Raw genomic sequence first — 19,331 nt, 5'->3', positions numbered from 1 at the left:
TTTTTTTTTTTCCTTTACTGGAGAACAGGGAGCAGCAGGAGGTGGAAGAGTTGTAAGGGAAAAAGATATAGCATCTGGGCCAAGCAATTCAGATAGAAGAGGATATGTGGGAGGAGCAGAGAGAGAGACAGAGTCAGTGCTAGCAGCCTTTTTTAGTTCTGATATAGTTTCAAGGAATTTCTTGTTAGTTTTGCAAAGAAGTTTCTCTTTCCACTTTTAGAAGCTTCTAGATATCAAAGTAAGCATTCTATTCAGTCTGTTTGATCTTACAGCTGGCTTTTTCTAATAGTGCATGCAAAAATAACAATTTTGGAATATCAAAAGAGCCCCAAATTTGGCCATTTTAGGTGATATCTCCTTTAGTATAATTCCCCCAATTAAGTAGGTACTTGCAAGTATGAGTTTTGAATGTACATAAACCTGGCTGAGTTGTTAGTCAGAGGCTGGCTTTCTGATGTCCCTATTTTCTGTGTTTGAGAGGCTCTATTACCCATTTTAAAGTTGAATTTGTCAGGGATAAAATTTACTAGTGAAATTGTGTCATGGGCCAGTGTGCTGCTTGTGAACTTAACTCCTCTAGGCATCACCCTAGAGTCATTTCAGCTCTCTAATGTGTCTCGGTTTCTCCCTTTGGTGGTCTAAGGTCACCGCGGGTGTTCAGTTCACTGAATTACCAATTCTTATTCTCAACCCCTGGATAAGCAAGTGTTTTAATTAATGAGTGGGTTTCCACATGGGACTACGGCACAGTATGAGGACTCTGCCTCCACCACTCCCGTAAATTTCTCAGTGCCCTGAGTAAGCCATAACTGGCCAGGTGGAGTCTTGTCCGTTTTCTTCAGAACAAAGCTCTCATGTAATATCTTCACTTTTATCCTGACAAATTCTATTAAGGTAGCTGAATTGAGGAAAAGAATCAGATCAGCCTCTTAACTAACCACTCAGTGCAGACCACTCAGTCTCCTACAATGAAAAAAACCCTGGAATCTTTCAACCAGCACCTCCCACCAGTATCTTTCACCTGGGTGGGTATTCACAGTCTCTTTCAACAGAGCACCCTCCCAGTATGTTTCAACTGGGTAGGTATTCCCTGGTCTCTTTCAACTGGTGGGGCAGGTACCTGCTACATACTGCCAAATAAAACTCAGGATCATCAACCAACACTGGAGATCCAAGAACCAGGAGAGACTTATCCAAATTTGTCTGGACTCTCCAGGGAGGTGGATGGGCAAAAGGGGCTTCTGCTGGTACCACAACTACAGTTCTTCATATAGTCCAGGCAAAGGAGAGAAGTCCACTCTGGGTCCCTTATTTGCAGTCGCCAAAACTGTCGACTTTAAAAAAATGCACAATGTGAGAGTTGTGAGTTAAGTTTTATTGGGGGCAAAATGAGGACAATAGCCCAGGAGACAGCATCTCAGATAGCTCTGAGAAACCGGTTTAAAGAGATGGGGGGTAGACAATGTCAGTATATATGTGATTTTGGTGAAAGGGGAGTTTATGCAATCAAGCACATACTTTTTGCAGAAGGTTTCTTCTAGTCCCATGAAGGTTACTGCTAGTCATGAAGAGCATACATCACTATGGAGAATTTTAGTGCTTTTATAGATATGAGGAGATACAAGGATTGGGCTCATAAAATCAGCTCCTGAAAATATCTAACTATCTGAAGACCTGATATGCCGGTTTTTCCCAGAGCACAGAGTGCTTCATTTCTGCTCTCCACCCTGAATTCCTTTCAGGGTGTGTTGAAAGTCAGCGGCTGCAGCAGCACATGATTTAATCCTTGTAGAAGTAGATGGCAAGTGCCAATGACAAGTGCCAATTTGTAGTTGACTATATATATATATATATATATATATATATATATATATATACACACACACACACACACACAGATTTTTATTTCATTCCAAGTCAAAAATTAAAAGGAAGAAAAGGAAACAATACTTTTTCCATTTTACTTTCTTCCAGGAATAATAATGAGTTTTTTATATTATATTTTACATCATTTCATCTATTGCCTAAAATAACTTTGGGGAGTAGGTATTTTATAAGTAACTGGTTTTAGAGATGTTAAGTAACTTCCCAAAGGTCACCTTGATAATAAAGGCAGAATCAAGATTCCACCAGGGTCTGTAAGATTCCAGTGACCTTAGATAGTTTCATGGATTACTGTTCACAGATTTTATTGATTTTAATCTGTGTGTACTCTTATGATTTTTGCCATATCTATAAACCATTGGTAGCATTTTAACTTAATTTTTAAAATTAAATTATCTTATCTTTTTTAATTTAAAATAAATCTATCTTTAAAACTAAACTTTAGTCCATTCCAGTGAATGAAAAACCATGTTATCCTTTTACATAAGTAAGAAATATATTTTAAATAAATATAATGAAAAGACAAAACATTTTTTTAAAATTTAGCTTGGTTTTTTTCATATGCAGAAAAATCTTTTGTTCCTGCTTCTCTCTCTCTCTCTCTCTCTCTCATTAAAAAATATCTAGACTGTAATAGAGAAATGTCAGAACAAGCATGAGCAGAAACTTTCTCCTTAATGCAATCAGAACTGGAAGAACACTGAGAGGGACAATTTTCTCACCATGTGAGTCAATGTTTTTCATGCATCTTCCCACCTAACCGTCTTGGGCACCTTCAGCAGTTTGTTTACCATTCTGTGAACATGGAGCTCAGTCATGCTGCCCTGCACTTCACGCTTGATGCAATGATGACTGAATGACATTCTGATTGTCCATCACCCTACTGCAGTCATCTGCCTTGCACAGTTTTCTACTTGAAATTGGCAGAAATTTTGTATGCAAATTGACTTGTTAGCTCACATTAGAAACGTATGCCAAATTTTATAGTATTTGATATGTCTTTTTAATCATGTGAATAGCTTCTCCATTTAAATACCTTGAGTGCACCTCATTCTTCTGGATTTTATCTGTGTGCTAAAAATAAATGATTTTTGCTCCTGTAAAAAATATTCAATATCATCTCTTTAAAAAAATTTTTCTGGGCTTCCCTTGTGGCGCAGTTGTTGAGAGTCCGCCGCCGATGCAGGGGACATGGGTTCGTACCCCGGTCCAGGAAGATCCCACACGCCGCGGAGCGGCTGGGCCTGTGAGCCATGGCCGCTGAGCCTGCGCGTCTGGAGCCTGTGCTCCACAAGAGGAGAGGCCACAACAGTGAGAGGCCCGCGTGCCGAAAAAAAAAAAAACAAAACTTCTTAACCTTTACTACAAGGAAAACGTTAATATGAATCAAAAGAGTTTGAAATATCATAGTATGTATATGAAAAGTAATAACTGTGAAACCAGTTATTCTCAAATTTTACCCAGAATTTTAAATGGTTTTAAAATTTAAGATACAGTTCATTTTCTAATCTTTGGGGCCACATTTGATCTCCGTAAATACTGATGCTAAAAGCAAAGGACATTTTTCTTTGAACTATCTCTGTAAACATAAATCGAGTAACTATATCTGGAAGTAAATTAGGTTGAAAAAATTCACCCATATAATTGATTTTTTCCCTATGTGAGGTATGCTATTTTCTTATGGTATATTTTCTTCTGATAAAATTGTTTATTCCTTTTCGTAGCTCAAATGGGTTCAGCCAATGAGATGATCACACTAAAATATTCAATAACTGTTAGCTATTATTATTGCTTTATAGGTATGTAAGCATTGGTAGTGCTATAAGAAGAAAAAAATGAGATAGAAGTCCAGTTACAAAATAACATTGTCCATCACCCCCTAAAATAAAATTTGTTTAAAGTGTAGTAAGGCTATGTGCAGATAAGTAAATATTTGTAATTCTTCTTTGTGACTCAGAAGCCAGTCTCCTGTGCTCTTTTACTTGCCTATATTGTTAGCAGCAAAATAGAGAATCTGCAAAATTGTGTCATAAGTGCCTTCCCTATCGGCTTCCCAGCACTCATCTCCCAAAACTCCATTAGACAAAATGTAGCTCCTGAGGCCCAAACAAACCAACAAAATTCTTGGGGACATTCTGTATAAAACTTCACCTGCACCATTATTTCCCCAGAACCTCCCACCAAGGACGCACGTTTTTTAGAGGAAGGTTTGTTCAGAGAGCATGTCATTGCCTACATTCAGACATGGGGTATCTATTCTGTGATGGTTATTTCAAATCAAGTATTTATTTTAATTTGGCCTTCAAGTAAGGGCAACTTAATGTGATTCTGGACTGGATTTTTTTTACCACTTCCAATTAGACCTTGGGCAGGTGACTTTCTTTCCTTGTGCCTCAGACTTTTCTTCATTAAAAAGAGTATTTGTAAAATGCTGCAGAACTCATTTATCATTTCAGATGTACATTGCAAATGTAGGAGATATTATATTTATGGGCCAAGTAATACCACACAGCGTTTATGCAGCAAAAAACTCCAGGGGTAGGTGATAACAACAGAAAACCAGCAGACACAGTGCCCTTTTTCTTTAGCACACAACACAGTTTAGTGATCGATCATGAGTCTTCTGTGGATTTGCAAAGTCAAATCCAATGAACAGGTGATGATACAGCATTCTGTTCAGGTCCATAAAATATGACTTCCTAGAGGAATCTAATTATAAAGGAAAAATCTTTTCAAATAAAAGTTTGTTTTCTGATTTGGGGAAAGATTTGCTCACAGAAATTTTCTGGGAGATAACTCAGCTTATGTTAAATTATTTCATCAATTTATTGAATTAAAATGCTCCCAGCTCTTATTTATCTTTATGCATATCAGAATGATCATATAAATGATACTATTTCTAAATTCTACATTCTCTTGTAATATAAAAAGGAAAACAGAGGTAAGTGAGCTGATATCCCAAGCCTATTTCAAAAAGTAACTAGCAGTGGATATGACAAAGTCCAATTTCCAATTCCTTCTACATGTTACAATTCTGGGAACTTTTTACAATCATAATAATCCAAGGCTCTATGACTCTGAAATCTCTCTGAGTCATTCAGGATTTTATTACATCCAGCATAATTTGAGTGCTAAGAGTATTTTGATAATATTCCAAAGCTTAAGATTTTTTAATTGACTGTATTTCTCAAATATACTGGTAAAAACAAGCTTTATTAATACAATAATAGCATAATTATTTCTTTCACTTCATTATTTTACTTGCTCTCTCAGATTAATTTTGCTCAATTTTGAAATTGAAGCTATTTTATTTTCTAATTCTTTGACAGGTGTTTACAGTAAATTTAATTTAATTAAATCAGAATTGTTAAATAACCATGAAAATCTTCCCCCAGATATTCTGAATAATCATGAATTAACTATCCAATTTCCAATGGCTTTTAAAATTCAGCCTCTAAACCAATCAATTCTAAATCACATTTTCAGTTATATATAAAGTAATTTTTAAAATATTTCTTCTTGTGATGCCAAAACTAATTACTCAAAGAACTGTAGAAAGCAGTAAAATGTATAAAATTTCAAAGTTCATAATAATCTTAGCATTAATCAACATTTGGCTTCTAGCACTGGAATTAACTTAAGCAATTTGGAGTATTATCCTAAAATTATCATTATCTTTACCAGCCCTGGGAGTAGCTAATTGTTGTTAGACACCATATAATTAGCATGAGAAATCAGAAATCAATGTGTGATCAAATACAAGTTATGTGCCAAATAAAATTACTATAATTTATCAATTCAGCCACTCAAATATGATTGTCAGTGAGCCCAAAACACTCAAAACACAATTATAATTATCTTCAGAAAGTATCAGGGAACAGTTTGGGAAAAATTAAAAGAAATGTTTTAATACTTTGTATAACAGAACATTCAAGCTCTGGTAAATCATATAATTTAGCAATGATTTTTCAGTAGTAAATTAATTAAATTTTTACACAGACTTTTTAAATAATAAAACTTGTAACCCACATTAGATAATTTTACTCTGAAGTTAAATGTTCTTTTTTCTTAATCAAATGTATTTTTACAATATACAAAGTCTCCTTTAGACAGAGGCCTAAGTTCCCTGGTGGTCTAGTGGTTAGGATTTGGTGCTCTCCTTTAGACAGATACCTAAAGCAAGTTTTTAATTTAAATGATTTTGAATTAATTCAAGACAGAACTTTAAAAAAAAATCCAGAGAAAGGCAAGTGGGAGGTTATATGCAAATCCTAATACTTTCCCAGTAATTCCATCTCTTTTGTCCCATTCATCATAGGAGCACCAGTGTATTTTCACATCCCAGTTGAGATCACCTGTGCTAAAATTAATGTTGTGCCCAGTCTGCCTGCTTACTGTCCTTCTCACAACTGGGCAGAACAGAATATTAGAGAAAGCACTGGTCTTAAATAAAGCAGCCTGGGTTTGATTTAGTCAAGACACTCACTGTCTGATCCAAGGATTTGTGACTGATATGAGGATGATTCTTGCCCAACACCCTACCTCAATGGTTTCTCATAAAAATCAAATGGGAATATATGTATAAAGTGTTTTATAAACTTTCACACACTATACAAATAAAAGTTATTATGATGCTTGTGGTCCATACCCACAATGTTAACCCAGTCCCAGATTCTAAGAATAGCCCAAACCCAATCTCTACTTGGGGCAAATTAAGGGAGTCTTAGCTAAGTAATTCAGATGATTCAGATTGTAAGACATTCTTGTTGTCTCTCTTACTGTAAACTTATAAGTTTCTCTAAGTTTATTCTAACAACTGGATCCTTCCTTATTCCTGAGAACAAATGGGGTCCCAAAATATAAATGAATAAATGAATCAAAACAAGAAAATCTTATTCTTCAGATTACTGCTCTAATATTCTGTCTGAGATGAGTCCACCTCCTCCTGGAGTTGGTCTCTGCCTTCCTCTCTCTTACTCTCTTTGGAGAAATGACCTGAATCCATGTCCCATAGATGGGAATCTCCTGGTACTTCTATACCTCTCAAATTCTTTCTGACTGTCTAATTTGTCACCACACTCTAGATTTTGTCTCAATATATAGATCAACCAATTAGCAGATTTAGACTCAATGAAGCAGATTCTCTTCTAACCACTATTATCTACAAATGGAGCAAGATTCCTTGTGAGGTAAAGAGTTCTGTATCCCCCTAAGCTAGTCAAGGCAAAGCCATGTACCCTCCAGCAATGGAAAGCCCTGCTGCTTTGGTTGGGAGGTTAGACAAGATCATTCTACAATCCTAGATAACCTGCTTAACTCCTCTGTTACTCTGATTTGCTAATGCTTCTGGAGTGACAATAGAGAGGACAATGTATGCCTTCTGACATTGTTGCACTTTACCACACTAAACAAATTGTTCCTATGATGAATCCAAAAGCGAAGATACTATTCCCCTCTTACTTGAATATTATTTGTGATTTCAGTTAAATGAAATGTACTCCAGAAACACAAATGATCTGTGTGTCTAGATGTAAAGACTATTACTGCACTAATGTATTTGTTAGAGATAATAGTAATTAGATACAAAAATGATGTATTTAACTCTGAAAATAATTTTTTAATCATGTATAGTAAGCCATGTCCCAAGCCAAATATCCATAAAGAATATGGCATTTCTAATTGTAATTTACATTAGCATGCTATTTTCAGTTCAATACCGAAAACTCTTTATATTATAGCTATACCATCAATGTCATAAACTAAAACGTGAATGTCAAAAGTTTAGCAGTCACTTTATAATATTTGTAAGAACACAATTTATTTGAATTTGGTAAATAAAGTTAAATTAACATTAATTTTGTTTTCTTTTTCCTTTTACTTTTATGATGGTTTTATAATATTGTTTTGTATTTTCCTTCATTTATGAGAGGACATCAAACATCTGAACATTACTTATGTAGTAAATCCAATGATGCTATAGAAAATAACTGATTTTCCCAGTCTTTACATCTTTCCATTTGGTTATGGAATAACAAAGCCTAATGATTTGGATATCTGTGATCCAATATAGTATAAATAGCTAGGGTTTTGTCTCTTGGTCATGAGAGACAGATGGAGAATAAAATAAAGACATGGGAATAATGGGCAGAATAATGGGTGTGGATTATAAAACTGAACTGTTAGGAATCAGAGGGAAGAATAAGTAAGGAGAGAGAAAATGGGATGGAGATAGGAAAGAAGCAGTAAGAGTGACCAGGTAGCACGTCCAGAAGACAGTTGGCCAGTGGAGTCATAACTTGCCAAGAATCACTATAGTTAATTGTGCACTACAGATTGGGTCACAAGTTGCACCCAACTTAAATAAGTTTGATGGTATTTAGGACAATTGAAGCCAGAGAACTCCCACCAAAATAACTATACAAGCTGGTAAATTAAACATCCCTAGTTCCACAGATGCTGATAAAAGACAGGAGACTCCTGAAACAAAAGACTCTGCTACTCACAGCAAGAGAGTACAAGTATCAGGATAGCTGCACTGGTTTCCTTGACCCAAGACCCACATCAGAGATAGAAGGCCAGGTAGAGTTTGCATGCACTGCAGGAGAGAGACCTTGAGTTTAGGAGATCCAATTTCCTAGCAAGCAGTGAGCAAACCTGTTCTTTGTCCAGAGGGAAACAAGATTTATTGCAGAACTATGTGATACATTCCTGAGTACGGTCTTCAGTTCTCAGGATTGCCAGTCAAATAAATAATCCTGAGAAGTGAGCTTTGAGAAAGAATAGTCAGTTTTGTGATGTTAGCACACTCAGCAAGACATGTAGGAATGTGAGCGGCCCACAAGGAACACCTCTCAACAGTGAAACAAAGTGGTTCTCAAAGAGCAGGATGCCCAGATTAGCATCACTCACAGCCTTAAAAGAAATGCAATTTCTTGGGTCTCATTTCAGACCTAGTTGTCTTAGACCATTCAGGCTACTATAAAAATAGACCACAGACTGGGTGGCTTATCAACAACAAACATTTATTTCTCACAGTTCTGGAGGCTGGGAAGTCCAAGATCACAGCTTTGACAGGTTTGGTGTCTGGTGAGAGCCCACTTCTTAGTTCATAGACTGATGTCTTTTCACTGTGTCCTCACATTGCAGAAGGGGTGATGAAACTCTGGGAGGCCTCTTTTCTAAGGACACTAATCCAATTTTTGAGGATTCTATCTCATGATCAAATAACTTCCCCAAAGCCCTGCCTCCTAATATGATCACATTGGGCATTAGCATTTCAACATACAGATTTGGAAAAGACACAACATTCAGCCCACAACACTAGAAAAACAGAAATTCAGCAATCTGAGTTTAACAAATCCACTCAGTAATTCTGAGAGCCACTAAAGTTTGAGAACCAACAGTGTAATGAAAAGAATTCTTGATAGCAGTCAGGATCCCAGAACTAGTCAAGGCTTCAACCAACTACCTGGACATGTCACTCAGCTTGTCTGTACCTTAGTATCTTCACCTATAGCAGGAAGAGATTTTTTTTTTTAATTGGGGTATAGTTGTTTTACAATGTTGTGTTAGTTTCTACTGTACAGCAGAGTTCCCTGTGCTATAAAGCAGGTTCTCATTAGTTATCTATTTTATACATATTAGTGTACATATGTCAATCCCAATCCCCCAATTCATCCCACCCCCCCTTCCCCCTTGGTGTCCATATATTTGTTCTCTACATCTGTGTCTCTATTCCTGCCTTGTAAACTGGTTCATCTGTACCATTTTTCTAGATTCCACATATATGCGTTAATATACGACATTTGTTTTTCTCTTTGTGACTTACTTCACTCTGTATGACAGTCTCTAGGTCCATCCACATCTCTACAAATGACCCGATTCCTTTCCGTTTTATGGCTAACAGCCCACTGTATATATGTACCACATCTTCTTTATCCATTCATCTGTCAGTGGGCACTTAGCCCCCAATTCATCCCACCCCCCCTTCCCCCTTGGTGTCCATATATTTGTTCTCTACATCTGTGTCTCTATTCCTGCCTTGTAAACTGGTTCATCTGTACCATTTTTCTAGATTCCACATATATGCGTTAATATACGACATTTGTTTTTCTCTTTGTGACTTACTTCACTCTGTATGACAGTCTCTAGGTCCATCCACATCTCTACAAATGACCCGATTCCTTTCCGTTTTATGGCTAACAGCCCACTGTATATATGTACCACATCTTCTTTATCCATTCATCTGTCAGTGGGCACTTAGGTTGCTTCCATGACCTGGTTATTGTAAATAGTGCTGAAATGAACATTGGGGTGCACCTGTCTTTTTTAATTATTCCTTATTGCTCATATTTGATGAAGTCCTCTATTCCTTGTCATGTAGCTTTATCAATATTGCCTGACCTTGAAATTCACATGGCAAGCATTGGTAAAACCAGGAGAGATCAGCTGGCAAAGCAGGTCCACAAGGTCTCATTACCATCCTCCACAGTCCATAACCTGGGGCTATCCTCCCAGGCTCCCAGAACTTCTTTGTCAGCAGGCTGGGACGGGAACAGTACCTCAGACAAATATTAACCAATCTGGAATAGGCTGGCCAATCAACCCAGAAGATCTGTTTATGCATTTATAGGGAGACTAACTGAAAGAGAGGCTAGCCCAATGTTTTATGGCCTGAGCATTCTCTTCCAGTAAATCAAGCTGCTCAGAATTGTAATCAGAAGCTCTACTTGGAAAGCATGGATTTAGAACAGAGTGTTGATCGAATGTTCTTAGTCTGCCTGATGTGTCCATGTCTGTAATAGGAATATACCTGTCATTACGGGCCAAGTACACTTCCAGGGTCTGGCCACTTTTTCCTGTGGACATCCCCTGAATGGCACAACCAAACTGCCCTCTGAGACTTTCCTGTTTTTCTGTTCTTGCAGTGCCAAACAAGTCTCTCTCAGATCAACACATTTTTTTTCCTTTGGGTGATTTAATAATCTTCAGTTATGTTCTAACCAAGTCTCAGAGACCCTAAAATCTTCAGCCTGTCTTAAGTGACATTGCATATTTTCTGCCCTGATCACTTCAGTTTTGATCTTCAAGTTATAGTCTCAGAAGACAATTTGATCATCTTATTTCCAAATTTCTGGCTGGTTACTACACTCTTGTTTTCTCCTCTGTTTTCCACACCTTCCTTCCCTAAATGGGCACCACCCTAGTGACACTGCACTCCTTTTCAGGTGGGACTCGAACAAGCCAAAACTCAGACTGAGACTTGAACCCATGATACCTGACTTAGGAGGGGACTCATACCCACTGTCTTTTCATTGAAATTGCTCATCTGGTGTCAGGATTTACTGAAGTTCCGGTTATTTTGTGTCGGTGCAGAAAGAATTCAGTGAGAAGCAAAGAGGCAGGCAAAGAATGAGTTTATTAACATAGGATGCTTGTGAGAAATACAAGTGGACAGGTGGTAGGGGCTCTGCCTCAAGGACTGAGAGGACTTTATTTTCATAAACGAAAGTGGGGAGGGGGAGAAGATCACCTTCTTCCACATTCTTGGGCAGACATCTATGCTTACATCATTAGTTCCTCCTTTGACCCTATGTGGTTTAACTGGGACTATCGTGGCGCTATTTAAATCATATGTATATTATTAGCAAAAGGATGGTAACATATAATATTAATAAAATATGGTAATTCATCTCAGGTTTTGGTATAATGTCCTCTTTCACCTATATTTCTGTCTTGACTACATGCAGAAGTGCTACTCTTCAAGAACTATTAACTGTCTGACTTCCTGTCACAAGATTCAGACTCCCTATCTAATGTCTTGTGTTTTAACTATCAGGGTTTGTGTCTTGAGTGTTTCTGGTGCTTGGATGTACCTGGTCTTCCTTCAAGGTAGTGTAGATTTTTGCTAGGTTACTGGATTCTTTCCTTGAGTGGTCATTAGCTTATAACAGTCGCCCAAACTCCCTTAAAATTCCCTTTCTATCTTGAATCCCCTAGTGGGATTTCTAAACTGACTATTTAGTTAACCTACTCTACCCCTATCACCAAGATTGGAGACTATCAACCTCCAAGAATCACATAGTAGAGCAGCTGCCTTCATTTGTACCATTCCAGTGAGTTACTGCCCTCTTGGTTTTCATTCCATTATGGATTTTCTTATTTGAATCTTTCGCCTTACAGTATAATGCAATTTTGGCCCCAAGAGCTTATTAATAGAAGGTAAGTTTTAATTTATAATGAACACTCACTCCTGGGAATCTGTTTATGTTATTTAGAAATTTGAATTGGATCTCATTTGTAATAAGGGATTTGTAAAAGTCAAATGTATCCACATTGTCTATAAAAAGTGAATGGCTGAATAATTACTCAATAAACATAATTAATGGTGACAACAAATATAGATTATTCTTGTTCATGAGATTTGCTTTTCCATATACTGATATATAACTTGCATTACCCACATATTTTCATTTACCTTTTTTGCTCTGTAGATGCTATTTAGAAATATAGATTATCTATATTTATTTGTTAGTTATAAATCTCAAATAGAAAAAAGATAATCAGAAGCATTTCTGACATGAAAGAAAGAATATTTCTTTAAAAGTATTATGGGTTTTTTTTGGTAAAACTCTAAATAAGGTGTATTTATTCAATATATTGCTGTACTTATTTTATTTCAAATATATTAATGCATGAGGTTTAAAATTAAATGTGCTTTCCCTGTAGATTAATACTATCCTTTTTATCTTTGTCAAATAGAAGTAAATTGCTTGGTTCAATACAAACTAAGCCCATTTGAGTGGCTCTTTTTTGTTGTTTTTCAGAAATAGGAGAGATTGAGAGTTGAAAAAGAATTCATCATCAGGAGAATTTATTTTAAAAGCATCCAAGCTCCTATACAGCCAGAAGATAAATTACCCACTAGTCAAGAGAAGGAAAGCACAATTAATTTCACATTGTACTAAACCAATCAGCTCCTTAAGCGGCTGTCTTTTTTGAGAAAAAACAGCAAGAATGTCATAGTTGTTCCTTCCTCCCATGCCTTTAGAAGCAAACAGCTAGTCTTTTCTCAGACTACAAGTTCTATGGAAAGTAGGGTGAATATATATATATTTTTTTCTTTTTTAAAAATAAATTTATTTATTTATTTATTTTTGGCTGCATTGGGTCTTTGTTGCTGTGCGTAGGCTTTCTCTAGTTGTGACGAGCGGGGGCTACTCTTCGTTGCGGTGCGCAGACTTCTCATCGCAATGGCTTCTCTTGTTGTGGAGCACGGGCTCTAGGCATGTGAGCTTCAGCAGCTGTGGCACACGGGCTTAGTGCTCCACTGCATGTGGGATCTTCCCAGACCAGGGATCGAGCCTGTGTCCCCTGAATTGGCAGTTGGATTCTTAACCACTGTGCCACCAGGGAAGTCCCAAGGTGAATATATTTTGTTGTTTTTAGATAAGGAGAATTATATTCATGACTTGTATCCATATTTCACAGTACAAAGTTAATGAAGCTTTTGTCTTGTACTAGTGACAGGCAAATGCTTTGAAGTTTTATGACAAGGAAGTAAGACTTCAATAAATTATTTCCAAACCTACCTTTCTTCTTTCCAGGATAATTATTTTTTTGTAATCATTTACCATCAAGGAATAAAGGAAGGGTTGAGGAGAAATCATACTGGGGTAATGGAATATGCACAAAAAATCTGCAGGCTGCGTTTTTCTTCCTAAAAAAGTGGATTGTTGCTAAACAACCATTCATTACCTTTTTTGAGACCAGCAGGATGGTGTAGGAATATACTAAATTAATGTCACCTGCCATCACTTAACCTGAAGAAACACAATTATTAGTAAACTTTACATACACAGCTGCTGCAACATTTTAAGCATCTTCCATATGTAATAAGAAAGTGATCAATGGAGGCCTTGGAGGAAAGAGTGCAATGCGAGCATATAAAGAACCTCAATTCCTTCCTGCACACAGGTGTTATCCATCAAAACCCCCAAACCACAATGCCTTGTGTCTGCATGTCAGTACCATTCTATAGGCTAAGTTTAATTCTCTTTATTAAGGTATTCATTTTGCATTGATAAGGGATGATTTTGGTATGCGCATACAGGAAATGTACAAAATCTCCCTTACGCCATGCAAAGAAGTAGCACACTGACTTTGAACCATTAAGTTCAAGACTTTGTGCTTTAAAGATTAGTTTACTCTTCCCACGTACATGCACACAGCCTGGCACTGCATAAAGAACACAAATAATAACGTTTTCATTTTATAAAATACATATATGTTTGATCAGTAAGTATATAGTATAGATTGCATGAGGAAGAAGAGAGGAAGAAGAAAAAGAAAGATAGACTGAGGGAGAGAAGCAAACAGTGAGAGAGAGAGAGAGAGAGAGAGAGAGAGAGAGAAAGAATATCAAAATGTACTTAGGCCTCACCCATGAAATTTTCTTTCCTGGGGATATAAGTTTTTTTAATGCTTTGACTGGAGAAAAGACTATTAAGGGTATATATTTTGTTATTTTTAGTTGTTTGATTTATGAAAGTTTTTAATCAAAATTGTTAGGCATTTATTAGTAGAATTATATTTATAAGTAGAGCAAGTTTTACAAAAGTACTTCTAAAGAGTACTTCTAAAGACTTCAAAGAGTCCTTTGAAAAATAATTGTCCCTGATTAGTTAATTAAATGTTGTAAATGACATTTGTAAATTTTTACATATTATATATCATGTTTTTAAGTACTTCATTTGTCTGGTTTAACAAATAAAATCTTTCTGAGAATGAGATAATTCTTAAAATCTAGTAAGTTAAATGTATAAATATGATGGCCTAAAGTTTTCTTAGACTTTCTAATATCACACATGAACATAAGATGTGGATGTAAGATTTCAGATCACAAAACTGCAATCTTATGTTTCAATTTTTAATTGAATATTCTAAGCTGAAATCATAAGACTGTCACATTAATAGACTAAATTATCTGAAATAACATGTTTACAGTACCAAATGTTCACAGATTTCTTAACAAAAAATGTTAGTACTATGATTTCTGTTCTTGTAAACATTTTATGTTCAACTCTAAATCTTCCTAGAATTAAAAGTCATGTACTCACTAAGGAAGATGATATCCAGTTAACTAAAATTATTGAGGTGTACATCTATTCTTGAGTGTGAAAGTTGCACATCCATGAAGGAAGAGAAAATACCATCCAGGTTCACTGAGTTCCTTTCGACTGTGATCTCAGTAGGACATGTGACGTGAAGCTGCAGACACCCAGAGCAACTCTCACCACCTCAACTGCCATATCAGTCTTTTTCATAAGCTCTATATCACAGGCCTCAAAACTTTAATAAAGGGTCAAGTTACCTAATTCTCTGGCTACTCATAGGAGTCAGTAACTATTGGAAAAGGTAGCCTGTACATATTATCTGTCAGCCCTCACTCAGCCACATAAGAATGGGTCTTGAGTCTGGAATACTTTCTTATTGAGAAATAAAGAGCCCATGCAGTCAGTCTTACAGTCTTGTATGGAAATACTATCCCTGTTTTAAGCTAAATAAGTGTTCCTTTGTCCTGCTTAAATGTGTACGTCAGTGGTCCTCAGACACACCTCCATCTTTTAGTATTTCAAACTCCATGAGAGTGGGTTCCAAGTCCTACAGTAGCAACAGGGATAGTAATACCAATTGCCCTCCATCCACTGCCAGGGAGACTCGCTATCTGTAGGGACCAGCACACACTATTAGAGCTGTAAAGTGTCGTTCCATCCAATGCTTGACTGTTAGGTTTTCCTTGACAACTTTGATACCAAAATACAAAGACAAAAATGTTTGTAGTTCTCCCCTGGGACTGATAACCAGGAGCACTGCAAGGTATTCTGCTCCCCCATATTGATAACTGATGCACGATGTTCTTCTCAGCAGCAACTCCCATCCAAATTGATTTGCTTGTCTTTGGTTCATAAGACATACACATAGGTTTCCCATCTAACTTCAAAAAACCTTTGAAGTTGATGGATAATATGTGTAATTATATTTTTTACCTAAATAGAATGACCTTTAACTTAATAGGATTCTAGGAAAAATAAATGTCTTTCTCCACTAATCTAAATAAACTTGCATTATTTTATCTTCATATTCATATTCAATTTCTCAGTTCAGTTCTTCAACCAATTGAATTTTGACTCATATGGTGTTTTCTGGCTCATGGTTGCACCGTGAGTCTTCCACTGTCCTTCCTGCCTCTAGCTTTTTTCTTTTGCAACCAAGGTTGTGTAACCCAGATCAGAGCCCTGTATTGGCTTTTTCTCTTATCCCAGGTACGTAGGCTTAGGAATGCACTGTTCAAAGCCTTTTCCAGGGGAAAAATATCCTATGTTCACTCTTTAGGGGCAGCAAAGATTCATGAACAGCCCAAATCTCTTTCCCTAGCCTAGAACTTCAAGTGGTTCTCTTCTGACCTGGATAAGAACTCAGGTTGAAAAATAATTGTTGATCTCAGTCAGTAAATTAGCCGGATTTTAAAAAATCATATCATGCTATAAATATAAATAATTTTAGTGTTGTGTACAACAAAGGATCTGAGAACTTAAGCTTCTCAAAAGTATTTGTCCTAAAGACTTAAGACTTGTTTTATCCGTCTCCTAATTAAGCCTTAAATTCCAACTTATTTATTTATGCATGCTATCAGCAGTGAAACATAAATCTCTATATTTTAAAATACTTTTTTCTTTTCTCAGTTTCTACAAAGTGATCTGAAATAATGAATGATGCCATAAAAGCAGAAAAGAAACTGACAACACCCAGAAATGTGAAAGGAGGCTTCTTACTGCATAACAGTATCTTTGGTTCAATTTATAAAAACCCAAATAAAATGGACAGTGTTGTTCAATTTTAGAAATTCCATTTCTTCTATGTTCTAAGCTGTATAATTGTCAGGGTTTTATGGTTTAGATTGTAAGTGTGTTTTTTCCTTTTGCTAATTATGTTTTTTTTTTAAGTCTTAAAATGTGGAGGACATTTATGAATGGTAAGGGAGATACTGTATACAAATGTATATTTGTAAAAGCTATTTTTATGATTAGCATGTTTTACTGTTGATCATATATAAAAGTCAGGTGATATTGCAATTATACACTTAAAACTTATTTCCAACAATGTCATGTAAGAAAAGATGCATTGTATGCTAGTTTTTATAATTTATTTTTAAGTTATAGTTTAAAGTACTTCAGATCATAAGGATAAAATACTTGAAAAGTTTTATTTCTGTCCTCAGTAAGCACCATTTTTATTAATAAATAATGCAAATATTTCAGGTGTAATTCAATAGCTAAAGGACTGTTGGTTTGACCTGTGATTAAATTGAACATTCTCTGCTTGACTGAACTGAAATGACCCAATTATTACTCAATATTTCAGTCTGGGTAGGAGATCCCATGGACAGGTTTTAATGCCAATACAGGTAAGAACTAGATTGGCAGGGATGATTGTCTTGTCTTTGGATCCAAAAGTTCAAATTAGTACATACATCACTTCAGTTCATCTCCTATTACTAGGAACTCTCCATTCCCTGGTATTGCAAGTGTTTTCCAGATGCCCTTAGCCATTGTCTTGTGCTGTGGAAATGGAAGAAACCATCTTCACAGACTGTAGGAGAATTCAGCATATAATTTCTTAATAAATACTGTTTCTTTTAAAACAAAGTTGGTGTGTTATCTTTCTTTTGGGGTGCACTTAGTTTTAATACCTGGTTTGAATTTTTAAGTAACTTGTAATGCCACAAAATCAATGCAATAATGAAAGTAGCATAACTTTATTAATATGCATATTATATGTTCTTTATGCCTTCACTTTTCATGGGATGACTTGTATTCTGGAACATATTAATTTGTCATGTAATTGAAAGTCAGATGGCCCTCAATCCATGAAAGAAGGCACACTATGGTTTATATTTCTAGAAGGCATATTTTTTTACTCCAAATATAGAATTTTAAGAAAATATTTCAAGATAGAAAGCAAAACTACCTGAACATAGGTATTTATTCTCTGCTCAGCTAAAACTGCACTAAATGACTGCCAGCTCCGCATTAAAGAGCAGAGAGAAAACATTTAGCATCACCAAGAGCATTTTGTAGATTTAAAGCCACCTTTGTTCAAAGAAATTGAGGGTCTAAAATCAGCTTTGTATGTTTTCTCTTATTTTTCTAGGTTAATTCCTTTAAGGTGATTTATGTTCTTTCTCTATGACTTTCAAATATAAGCTAATGAAATCTTATACAATTTCATCCAACAAGGAATATCAAAAAAAATTCTGAAGAAAAAAAACCAATTAGAACTCTGTTATTAAAGAAAAGAAATATATCGCATTTTCCTATTTAAAGTCTTTAGCAATTTGCCCACTAGAACTTAGGGGTCTGGATCAGGAACGTGCTTCCTTTTTAAGGGAATGTGAAAAACACAATGTAGTACACTGGTTTTGGCCATAATGGGTATTGGAGAAATTGTAACTGCTGTGGTTGAATTCTGAAGCTGCAAAGAACCTGTATGTGGTTCTACAAGGGAATAAAATCAACAGAGTGATTTCTTGGTTTGCTGCCAATAGATGCCTGGGATAATCTGATGCTCCAGAAAGGAAGTGTTGCAGGTACTGTGTATTAAGAAAATACACATGTGGATATTTTTCCAAACTTGTCATTTGTCCTCATAGTAGTCAATAAACAGTGTAGCATTTATAACCTGGCATTATTATAAATTAAGAGCATTATCCTTTCTCAGGTATTCATTAACTATTCTCAAAATAAAATGAATAATTCAGATGTCCAAAATAATTCTTTGTTATTGGAATTTGATTTTCTCCATACAGGCCTTGAAATATGAAACCATGGGTCTTTCTCTTTATTCATTACCCATTCCTGGCTTAAGAATTTCTTTTGATGACAAGGATGGAATAAAATATACACCAGATCAACAAAATATAGATTATTGGCGATTATAATCCCTGAAGGTTGAGTTTAATAAATGAAAAGGAAGATATTTAAGAGATGAGGAGGGGAGTGTATACTTCTAACTCCAAATAGCATCAGTCTCATAAAGGAAAGAAAAGGAGCATTTGTTGCTGCATTCAATTCAAGAAAAATATGGGACAATAGACCCACTGCTTGGGAAGTTAGGTAAACTGGGCGCTGGAGACAGTGGGAAGGGGAAAATAACAATTTTGCATCCATCTTCTTCAATAAAAGAATAGTTTTCAAATCAGAAATACACACAAAAAATGATAGAAATGAAACAAGATAAGAGGAAACTATTTTAAATAGATTAAAGTTTGGAGAACAGGAATTACAAGTGCAAATGCCTGCAGAGGCCTGATAAGAAATATAAATGCACTAATCAGGCCTGAAGTAAGTTAGCAGACATTCAATGCAACTATGATGATGAGGAGATAC

At 35.9% G+C, this 19,331-nt stretch overlaps 1 protein-coding gene across 1 annotated transcript in view; it reads left to right on the top strand.

Annotated features, from left to right (window-relative positions):
- RALYL (RALY RNA binding protein like) overlaps positions 1–17,591 on the top strand; it is an 875,975-nt gene extending 858,384 nt beyond the window's left edge. Inside the window, exon 9 of the mRNA XM_024126995.2 lies at positions 16,629–17,591. Within this exon, the coding sequence (XP_023982763.1) occupies positions 16,629–16,652 (24 nt within the window). The 3' untranslated portion in view covers positions 16,653–17,591. The remainder of the gene's footprint in view (positions 1–16,628) is intronic.
- The last annotated feature ends 1,740 nt before the right edge of the window (positions 17,592–19,331 follow it).

Source organism: Physeter macrocephalus, chromosome 15 (assembly GCF_002837175.3).
Source record: "Physeter macrocephalus isolate SW-GA chromosome 15, ASM283717v5, whole genome shotgun sequence".
In the NCBI taxonomy this organism is placed as follows: domain Eukaryota; kingdom Metazoa; phylum Chordata; class Mammalia; order Artiodactyla; family Physeteridae; genus Physeter; species Physeter macrocephalus.
This window is presented reverse-complemented; position numbering and strand designations above follow the sequence as displayed.